Genomic DNA, 11,506 nt, shown 5'->3' on the forward strand with positions numbered 1-11,506 from the left:
ATAGACCTCCTGGCATTATAAACTTCCTTCATGGTCCTATTGGAGTCCTTCCAAGTGGGAAAATGGGATTTTAACCCAGACATATCCCAGCGTTCAGATGCCTCTGGCTCTCCCAGTTCCCAGATTTGTTTCTACTCTGCACCTGCGGGAGGCGCGCAGTTTTTGGCAACCTTAGAAACCCGGGCAATTGTACTTTGGCGGGAAGTTCCCAGTGCCTGAGAAGCATTTCCACTCGGTTCCATTCGGTGAAAGAGTGCTCCTATTACTTTATTCCTACCCTCTTAAAAGTGACGGCGACCAACCGGCAACCAGACTCAAGCAGATCTCAAAATCACTCCACTCCCCACCCCCACCCCCGCGAAGAGGAAAAGGTGAGGGATTTGGACATTTAGTTGCTTTTCGCCTGCCATTACAACAGAGAAGCGAAAACAATCAAAACCACTCTGGATTTTCTGCCAGTTACATTTTAGCACGGTGAATCTACTAAATCCTCACGCGAACCCAACCAACAGCCGATGCCGCCAGTTTTACCAGGTCTTTGGGCAAGTTCGCGGGCCACGCCCCCGAGACCGGCCACTTCCTCTTATTGGCTTGACAGCCTGTCACTCCAATCTGGCTCCCACTCCTGCTAACCATTCACGTAGTTTGGTTGCGTCTTGGCGTGTTTAATGTTGCCAATAACGAGAGATTTTTTTTTTTTTTTTGAAGGCGAGTACAGGTCGTGCTGCAATTAGTTCATTGAAAACTCAGTTGCTCTCGGAGGCGCCAGGCAGTGGCTGCTTTCGCCTTTTTTTTTTCTTGCTATTACGATCTCCTATAGGGAGCTGCAACAATGCCCAAAAGAAAGGTAAGTGAAATGAGAAGACAGAAGGTAGATTAGCTGCTGAAATAAATATTTTCGAAGGCAGAGATTTTAATATAAATGTGTATGTGTGTGTGTGTATATATATATATATATATATATATATATATATATATATATATATCAAGAGGGGACATTTTTGTCTTCTAGTTTGATTTTGTGATGTGTTGAATGGAAGAGGAAGGAAAGGGGAAGAGCAGTCGGTTTAAGGTTTAGGATGGCCTCCCATGCAACTGGTAGTTCACTTTTGGTGTGTTTTGTTTAAGGGAAAGAATCGCCTGAGAGGTGTCTCCATGCTGAATTACAAACAGCCATAGCGCTTGCTGTCGCTTCCTACCCCACCCCCCTTCCTCCGCTTACCCTATTGGAGAACACTTCTCCCAGCCACACTTCCAGGCACCGGTTTCCTCCTTGGCCGCCTGCTTCTATCGGGGAACCGTCCCGTTTGAGGGATCGAAAAGCCACGGCTTTCTCCCGCATTTGCCTTTGTTCTTCCCATTTTCTTTTTCCTTTTTTTTTCCTCCCTTCCCTCCTCCACTTCTTGTCATGCCAGATGGCTATGCAATGGTAATCCTGTGCCATTAGGCGGCGCAGACTTCAAACTGTCCTAGAGAAGGGAGAGATTCACTGTTGTAATGAGAAACTTTGGGGTTGGAAGACCTGGCACGCTCCTAGCTCTCTAGTTAAAGGTGGAATGGTGATTAAAGCTGCGTCGGATAAACTATTGCAGATGTTGGAACACTGTGGGACTTGTTCACTTTTGACATGCAGAAATGGTCTGAAATATTCAAGGGCTACAGATCTTCTGCAAACCTTCCCGTTCCAATTCCTAGCTTCACACATAAGAAAGAAATAAGTTAACTCTACGGGGTTCTATGGGGTTTTTTTGTTCGTTTCTTTCCTGAGTGCAGAATAATTGAAATCAACACTGTTTGGGTGCTTGGTAAAATTATAAAACACTGGTAATATAAACACTCTGACTTGTTTTATATTGTTCCTGTTTATCCTTACTTCTGAGGCTGAGATTCCCCGGTGCTCTGGGGCTGTATGAGTCGCGCAATCGATTGATAATTCTGAGCTAAAAGACTACTCAGATACAGAAAGCAGTTGTTTCGAATCACCATCTCCCTCCCTGAGGTTCTCACTTTGCTTTTCCAGGCTTATGCAATGGATCTTTCTATTTTCCGAGTTGACAGCAACCTTGTGTAAGGTAGAAGCGGCGGGAAGTTTTAAAATCCGCAGCTAGCTTTTCCGAATAAAAGCATTGACTTTGTAACAAAGAAGTTCTCTCCCTTTGCTCATAGAATTGTGGAGGAAATTGTTTTGTATGCAGAATTTATGCAAGGGAATACTCCAAAATCAAAACAGAAGGACAAATAAGTACAATTTCGTAATAAAACAAGGCAAGAGAGACTGGGAAATTGCATGAACTTCCGCTTTCATTTGACCAGCCTTCACCCCCATTATGGTTTTAACACTGCAGGTGGGCTTCAGAATGAACTGTGTTCTTTTCACAAGATGTTCTTTGAACAAAAAGATAAAATTTCATATCAATTTTTTAGGCAACTGCCTGGAGCTAGCAATTACGTATTAGAACATGAACCTTTGTGCTTTAGTAGACAGAAGAATGTAACATACCTGGAGGGGATGTGTGTGGGGGGATCATGTGGCTGCTTGAGCAGGAACCCAGGAAAATAAGCATCTATATTACAACCATAATCCATAGGCAATATTCTGTGATCCATATGCTTATACTGATGTTCTTATTTCTTATGTGTGTCACTTTTGTTTTGTTGTTTTCTCCTCCTCTGTATAGGCTGCAGGTCAAGATGATATGAAGAAAGAGGTAAGTGTTCAGTTTTTAAATTTGTCCAAAATGCACTCATTTTGAGAGACTTCAAAACACCTGAGCTACCAGCCCAGGAGACTGAGATATGAGAATCTTGGTTCAAAACCAGCCAGGGCAGGAAAGTCTGTGAGACACTTAGCTCTAATTAACCACCGAAGTACCAGAAGTGGAGCTCTGTGGCTCAAGTGGACAAGCTCTACACTTGAGCAAAAAGGTTCAGTGAAAGCACTGGGGCCCTTAGTTCAAGCTCCAGTACCAGCACCAAACATAAACACACACACACACACACACACACACACACACACACACACACACACACACACACACACACACACCTATATAACAGGTCAAAATAGATGGTATGTTTGTACCATGAAATCATCAATCACTATGGTATTCCAGTGAGCTCTTCAAAATTATTTGGCAAGGCACTGGTAGCTCACGCCTCTATTCCTAGCTCAGGAAGCTGAGATAGGAGGATTACAGTTTCAAAGCCAGACTGAACAGGAAAGTACTGGAGGCTCATATCACCAATTAACCACCAAAAAATCAGAACTGGAGCTGTGGCTCTCTGTCTCTGTCTCTGTCTCTGTCTCTGTCTCTCTCTCTCTCTCTCTCTCTCTCTCTCTCTCTCTCTCTATATATATATATATATATACACATATGCACATAAATATGGATACATATACTACATACTATATATATAGTCTCTCTCTTTACACACACACACACACACACACACACACACACACACAGTCTCCAGAACTGCAAACTTCTTGGAACTTAGGCCCTTATTGTACTGGTTAAGACCTAAGATCTGGAGCACACCTTTTGTGTGTGTGTGTGTGTGTGTGTGTGTGTGTGTGTGTGTGCGCACACACACACACACACACACACGCGCGCATCCCAATACTGGGGCTTGAACTCAGGACTTGGGCACTGTCTCTGAGTTATTTCACTCAAGGCTGGTGCTCCACCACTCGAGCCACAGCTCCACTTCTGTGGAAAGTCTATTCTTAAGCATAAAAATCACTTTGCTTTTGGAAAGATGGAGCTATATTTTCATTTTAAAATACATTGCTTTGGGGCTGGGAAGGTGGCCCAGTGGTAGAGCGCTGGCCTTGTATGCCTGAGGCCCTGGGTTCGATTCCTCAGTACCACATAAGCAAAAAGAAAAAAGCTGGAAGTGGCGCTGTGGCTCAAGTGGTAGAACACTAGCCTTGAGCTGAAGAGCTGAGGGACAGTGTCCAGTCCCAGAGTTCAGGCCCCACGACCAGACCCCCCCCCCAAAATAAAATAAAATAAAATACATTGCTTTGTGCTTTGTGATAACCATTGTATTAATTGAGCCTAGAAACTGTAGCTTTATTTGGGAATTTTCCCCTTTCACTTATAAAGGTTTCACAAGATAGGAAAATGGAAAACTTTATTTTTATTAGGATATTGTCTACCTAAATTCACAAATGCTTCTTTTTAAGTTTTTTATTGTTATTATAAAGGTGATGTACAGAGGGGTTACAGTTGCCTAAGTTAGACAAGGTACATTTCTTCTGGAATAATGTCACCTCTTCCCTTACTCTTTCCCAGCACAATTGCTTCTTTAGTAACATTATATTTGTAGTGTTACACCAAATCTTTTCACCATAATAAAAATCATTGTAGCTTTTTATTTCTCTAATCTCTTAACTGATTATTTTTTTCTTTACTTGCAGCCAAAGAGAAGATCAGCTAGACTTTCTGCTGTAAGTAGTCTTTTTTTTTGTTGTGCAATCTAATTTTAAAATTTACAGAATCTTGACTAATAGAACAAAATAAATAACAAGATTGAAATCTTTCACACTAAGGACTCCATTTAAATTATATATTTTTCTTTTTCCATGATGCAGTTGCCTGTGCCTGATATACCAGAACTGAAACCTAAAAGAACATCTTCTCTAAGGGTAAATACTCAAATTTTAAGGTTAAAATAAAATTGCCTTTCTTCAAAATAATTTTGTAAATGCATGGAGCTGATGATTTATCGTTTGTACAATTATTAGAATATTATACTGTAGTGTAGAGCACATGTAAATCTTTTGGTTGGGCAGTGTTTTTTCCTGTTTTGTAATTGCCCATTATATTTAGTGTCTTTTGGGGGTAGAGCCAAAAAAAATGTTAGTTAAATGGACTCATTAAATATCTTTACCATTAGCAGGCATTAGTGGTTCAAGCATGTAGTTCTAGCTGAGATCTGGGGATCATGATTCAAAACAAGACTGGGCAGGAAAGTCTTTGAAACTCATATTTCCAATCAACCAGCAAAAGGCCAGAATTTCAGCTGCGACTCAACTGCTAGAGAGCCCCTTGAAGTTAAGGACAGTACCCAGGCTATATGTTTAAGCTCCAGTATCAGCACAAAAGGAAAAGTGAATTTACTTTTGACATATTCACAGTAAAAATATTGTTGATAAAAGGAAGTATATAAATTTCTGTAACTAAGTAATGTTTTGTAATAATCCTAGATAGCTAACACTTGATAAGAGCTTACAGTTTACAAAGTAACTTTACATTTTTTTTGTCTTTTCTTTTTTGGTATTGGGGATTGAACCCAACACATTGCACTTGTGAGGCAAGCACTTTGACACTAAGCTACATGCCAGCCCCTATATATTATTTTTAAATGGACACAATTGATTTTATATAGACTTCAGTGCTCTGATGTAGATAAAATCATATAGAAACAGAAATGACCTAAGTATTAAGTACGTATTGTTTTATACCTAAGGATTTTTTTTCTAGAATAAGGTTTTGTTTCCTGATCAGGTGAGGGCCTGAGTCATGAACTTTAGGCTTCCTGACATTTCTGGGATCACAAGTATGCACCACCACATCCAGCCTCCATTCATGAGGACAAAATTTTGTGAATTTTTTTGATATGAACTGGAACTGTGACCCTCTCATTCTCAGCCTACCACATACCTTGAGATTACAGTGTTGTTCACAATGGTCTGAAAATTTGATCTTCTTGTTCTCAGCCTCTCAGGTAGCTAGGATCTCAGGTTTGACCAACAGCTGCATAGCTTATTTAGAGATTTTAAGGATTAAAGTCCAAAAGTCATAAAAGGTTAAGACTGATATACTTTTGAAATAACCTAATTCCATTATTTTTGTACTTGCAAAAATGGCTATAATCCTGGTAAGTGAAGTTTTAGTGATAGTGGAACCATTACTAACAAATGACAACAGAAAGGAAACTTTTTATTTATTTTTCCTGTGCTATTTAGTGTTATTAATCAGTAAACTGATATATTGATACAGTGTTTTACAGTTGTAAGGATATCATATAAACAAACCATAATAATAAAATGTGAAAACAAAAATATACATAAAGAAAATTTCAAGGCCAAGTGTGATGCTGAATGCTTGTAAAATTCAAAAGGTTGAGGTTAAGAAGGCTGAGGTTCCAGGTGAGCCCAGGCTATAAACACAATCACTAACACACTAGGTGTAGTGGCATGCACCTGTAATCCAAGCCATGTGGAATACATAAATAGGGGGATTATGGTCCAAGGCTGGCCCTAGGCAAAAACTCAAGACACTATTAAAAAAAATTGGCCTAACAAACATGACACCCACAATTCAAACCCTAGCATTACCAATTTTTTTTTTATTTTTCTTTATGTTACTTTTCTGGCACACTAATTCTCTGAACTTAGACACTCAATTTATGAGTTATTAAAACAGCAAATATAGGGCTAGGGTTATAGCTCAGTGATAAAGCTCTGAGTTCAACCTCAGTTCTGAGAGAGAGAGACACACCCAGAGAATACAGTTGTAGATACAATACTAAAAGTGATTTAAGCCTGAGTAGTGGTGATTCATGCCTGTAATCCTAGCTATTTTGTAGGCTAAGAACAGAGGACCATGGTTCAAACCCAGCTAAGGCAGGAATGTCCATGTGACTCTTATCTCCAATTAACCACCAAAAAATTAGCTGGAAGTGGAGCTGTGGCTCAAGTGATAGAATACTAGCCTTGGGGGAAAGAAAGCTCAGAGACAGCTCCACACACACACACGCACATGCACACACACACACACGCACTTTTTCAGTTTCTTATTTGTTAGGAGAGCAATAACTTGTATCTATATTGTACTTTACAAGTTCTAACTCAATTTCACATTCATTTGTCATTTGCCTCCCTGTGAAATAGGGGGTATTAATCTCTTTTTACATAAGAAAACACAGCATCAAACTTTAAGATTCTGATCAAGATAATATTATATAAGTGGCAGATTAAGAATTCAAACAAAGGTTTTCTGGTCCCTTAACACAATGGTCTTTCTACTAGTACACAAGTTAAGAATTGGTAGCAAAAAAGGCATTTTAAAATGCATTGAATATGCTAATTACAAGTAAAACTCCCAGAGCATCAGAATTGCTGGAGCTGAATGAAATTACAGGAACTCAAGCCTCAGCCCAGAGTTGCCAAAATCTGTAACTTCGGTGGTACAACTTCAGGTTGTGTATTTAAAACAAACAATCCCAACATGATTGCATTGGATGAGGGAAATACTAGAGTTTGAACTCAAGGTCTCAGTCATGAGCCTGGCTTTTTGTTGGTTAATCAGAGATGGAGTCTCTTCGACTTTTCTGCATGGGCTGGCATTAAACAGAGATCTTCCAGATCTCAGCCTTTTGAGTAGCTAGGATTATAGACATGAATCACTGGTGCTCAGCAATATAATTGTTTTAATGAGAGCAGGTTTGAAGAACAAATGAACTAGTATCATGACTTAACCCTTACCCACTGACTTTTGTGTTCTAATTGGTTAGAGTATGATTTACACACACACACACACACACACACACACACACACATTCATGCATACATATGTCTGTTCTCAGGCTACTTGTTCTGTTCCATTAATTTATTTGTCATCTACCTAATTCTGACTTTATGTCTAAAATAGGAATAAACCTCATACTATTTGTTTTTTTATTGTAAAAATGTTGTAGAGAGGGGTTACAGTTACATGAATAGGGTAATGAGTATATTTCATAGTGAGCATTGTTACCTCCTCCTTTATTTTCCCCCTACCATCACTTCCTTCCCCACTTCCCCAACTCCTCCCACCCCCCCACCTCATACTGTTTGTAAGGATCAGATAAGTTAATGCAATTTGCTTAAAATAGCATATAACAAGTGTATAATGCATATTATCTATTCTTGTTACTGCTTTACAATGTGTTTTATTATCTGATATAATGACACTATTAGTCTTCTTTTACATTACATATTTGGTTTGTTCTTCCTGATGAACTTCAGAACAATTCTGTCACATTTTGAAAACAATGCTGAGATAATAATAAGAATTATGTAAAATATATAAATTAAATTCTTTAAAATACAATTTCACATACTTAATGGTCTCTTTATCCAAGAATATTGTCTGAAAATATATTAAATTTGCCAAAGAAACATTTTTCTTTTATTTACATTGAGGACATTATAAATTTATAATGCTGCTTTAGGTTTACAATAAAAACTGAAGCCATGTGCTGGTGGCTCATGCCTGTAATCCTACCTACTCAGAGACTCAGAGTTGAAGATCTTAGTTCTAAGCCAGCCTAGGCAAGAAAGTTCAAAGACTCTTATTTCCAATTAACCACCAAACATCAGAAAGTGGAGCTATGTATTAAGTAGTAGATAGCTAGCCTTGAGCAAAAAGTTAGGAACAGGGACAGGGCCTGAGTTCAAATCTCCATACTAGCATACACACACACACACACACACACACACACACACACACACACACACACACAGGTTATTTGTTAATTTTGTTGACATTCAGTTTATATGCAGATATCAGAGTTCCTTAAATTATAGAAAGCCTGCAAAGTAATTGTGGCCAAATAATATAATAGCTTAATTGTGTATTTGTTTTTATTATATTTTGTGTTGCTGGACAGAAAATGATGACTAAAAATGATGAGATGGAAGAAAACACTAATACAAATACCAGAATGATGTCTGATAGCGATCAAGAAGAATTTGCCAAGGAAGCACCCAACACAGAAAATTCTGAGAACGGAGAAGCCAAAATTATTGAGGTATCATACCATGTTAAATTGATCCACTTGAAAGCTTAAGAATGGGCACAATGAAAAAAATCTTACTTGCATTTTAGTTTAAAAATTAAGAAACATTAAACAAAGAGGTTCTATTGTGTAATAGTATCTAAGGAGAAAAAAATGAATTTAAAATATGGTGAAACAGATTAACTCTAAGTCATCCTTTAAGTATTTACTTTGTGCTTCCTCATTTTTGTAATGGAAATCCTTTATATGAATAAACTGTACTGAATTTATTGCTGCAAATATCTATTTATAGCTATTTGTATGGAGACAGTTTTAATTTTAGTTATTAGCATATTTTGCTCATGTTGTGATCTATCCAGGAGAAATTTACTTTCTGGTAAAAGAAATATTGTTCTTCCATTGAAATAGATTCAATCTGATAAAAATGTGGGAGAAATAATTTTAAATTACTAATTTTATAATTTCCCCTCTATACACCTAGCGACCTGTTGCTGAAAAAGGAGCTGAAAAAATCAAAGTAGAAAAAAATGAAAATATTGAAGAAGTGGAAGGAGAAAAGAAAGAAGATGAAAAAGATCAAAATAAACAAGATAAACCACAAGATGGAAAAGGGGACAAAGAAGACAAGAAGGAAGATGGAAACAAGGATAGTTATGGAGATGAGGAAGAATCTGGGGAAAAGGTAGAAAAACTGAAACAGAAGGGAGATGATAAAGAAGGTGGAGATGCAAAAGAGAAACAAGATGGTAGAAAAGAGTCTGGAGGAAATGGTAGAGATGGAAGTAAGTATGGAGACAGAGAAAAAGAGGGTGGAGATGAGGGAAAGGATGGAGATGGAAAAGAAAACAGTGATGAGGAAAAGGATGGAGACGAAGAAGAAGATGGTGATGAAGAAAAGGATGCAGTTGAAGTGGACGATGATGGGGTAAAAGATGGAGATGGAGAAAAGGATGGTAATGGGGAAGAAGATGGAGATGGAGGAGAGGACATTGATGGGGCAAAGGATGAGGATAGAGAAGATGGTTATGGGGAAAAGGATGGAGATGAAGATAAAGGAGATGAGGGGAAGGATGGAGATGGGGAAAGTAATGTAGATGAGGGAAAGAATGGAAATGGAAATGATGAAGGAGATAAAGAAAAGAAAAATGAACAAGAAGAGGAAGACAGAAAGGAAAATGAAGGTGAAAGTGAGAAAGAAAGTGGAAAACAGAAGGAAGAAGAAAAAGAGAAAGAGGATGAGAAAGAGGAAGATGATAAGGAAGATGAAGGAGATGAAAAGGAAGTTCAAAACAAACCTGAAGTTGGAAAAGAAGCTGAAAATGAAGACAAATCTCAGAGTATTGTTTAAGCTGCCCTATATAATTTCATAATTTGATAACATACCTTCATGTTTTAATGTTAATAGAGATAAATATTTTTATCAAATATTTTATAAACGCTGCTTTTTCTTTAGTATCATTTAATTTTGAAACATTGTTATACAGATCATTAGTCACAAAATGCCTAACTTGACATCTTTATAAAACTTCTGATGGTTGTAGTGGATGCATAAGAGATGCTTTCATCTTTGTCAATGAATTCCTTTTCTATAAGTTATGCACTAAATCTTTCTTTTTGAATTTTATTCCTATATAGAGAATAATTTCACAAAGTAGGAAGATTCCAAAAGAAAGTTTCATTCAGCCTTCTTGTGGTTCTCAAGGTGGCTTTTGTAAAGAAGGTGGACTATTTTCATGTAATGCTAAGAATTAGAATCACCTTTCCCAAATATAACTTTGTTGGTAGTTGCGGAAAGTATAAAGTTGTAATTTCATTTTTCAAAGAAGTGCAAATGTTTATTTGAAAAGGGCAGTTTCAATGATATGTGTATGCATAAAATTACTGGATTTATCTTAATAAAAAGACTCTTCACAGATGGTTGTGATTTGTTACATCCCAAACTACAGTTAATGGAACATTAATTTTTGTGATATTCACAAAAACATTTCAAATTGATTTTATTGAGGTATAGTTAACATAAAACCATTCTAAATGTTTTAGGGGTTTTGAGTATGTTCACCATGGTATACAACCATCATCAGTGTCTAATTCCAGAGAATGTTTATTACTCCCAAAAAAGAATACCAATTAATAGTCTCTTCCTATTTTCCACCAAACCTGCTCTGTCTCTTAGTAATGGTCTCTGTTTCCAGGAAATTGAATTGTTACTTTGGGATAGTATCCATAAATGAGACCATATAGTGTGTGATCATTTGTGTTTGGCTTGTTTAATTTAGCAGAGTCATTTCAGGTCCATGAATGGTATACCATGTCATTACTTCATTCCTTGCTATAGCTGAATAATATGCCATTCAATTATAATACATTTTTGTCTTGATAGACGTATCATGTCAGTTGTGAACCTGGTATGAACATCTATGTACAAGTTATTGTGTGTGTATTTTGCTTTCTCCCAAGTATATGTGATTGATTTACTAGATCTTACAGCAACTTTATTTATAGCAATTTCAACTTACATTTTTGTGCCAGTTTGGGGGCTTGAACTGAGGACCTCGGTACTTTCTGTGAGCATTTGCTTAAGACTAGCTGTCTACCATTTGAACCACAGACTTTCCTACCAAGACTGGCTTTGAACCATGATTCTCAGAGCACAGCCTCCTGAGTAGCATAGATTAGAGGTGTGAGCCCCTGTTGCCCAGCTCGTGTTTCAACTTTA

At 37.6% G+C, this 11,506-nt stretch overlaps 1 protein-coding gene across 1 annotated transcript; it reads left to right on the top strand.

Annotated features, from left to right (window-relative positions):
* The first annotated feature begins 633 nt into the window (after positions 1-633).
* On the top strand, positions 634-10,703 carry Hmgn5 (high mobility group nucleosome binding domain 5). Its single transcript, XM_070040130.1, has 6 exons — positions 634-847; positions 2,679-2,708; positions 4,424-4,453; positions 4,598-4,651; positions 8,662-8,802; positions 9,272-10,703. The coding sequence occupies exons 1-6, from the start codon at positions 833-835 to the stop codon at positions 10,136-10,138; spliced, it is 1,137 nt and encodes a 378-aa protein (XP_069896231.1). The 5' UTR covers positions 634-832; the 3' UTR covers positions 10,139-10,703.
* The last annotated feature ends 803 nt before the right edge of the window (positions 10,704-11,506 follow it).

Source organism: Dipodomys merriami, unplaced genomic scaffold (genome assembly GCF_024711535.1).
Source record: "Dipodomys merriami isolate MVZ:Mamm:240054 unplaced genomic scaffold, mDipMer1.0.p SCAF_3, whole genome shotgun sequence".
Lineage (NCBI taxonomy): Eukaryota > Metazoa > Chordata > Mammalia > Rodentia > Heteromyidae > Dipodomys > Dipodomys merriami.

Bases quoted from the DNA above. Each gene is read 5' to 3' on its own strand.
- Hmgn5 (XM_070040130.1), top strand. The intron at 2,709-4,423 runs GTAAGTGTTCAG...CTTTACTTGCAG, and splicing joins AAGATGATATGAAGAAAGAG to CCAAAGAGAAGATCAGCTAG. The intron at 4,454-4,597 runs GTAAGTAGTCTT...TCCATGATGCAG, and splicing joins GATCAGCTAGACTTTCTGCT to TTGCCTGTGCCTGATATACC.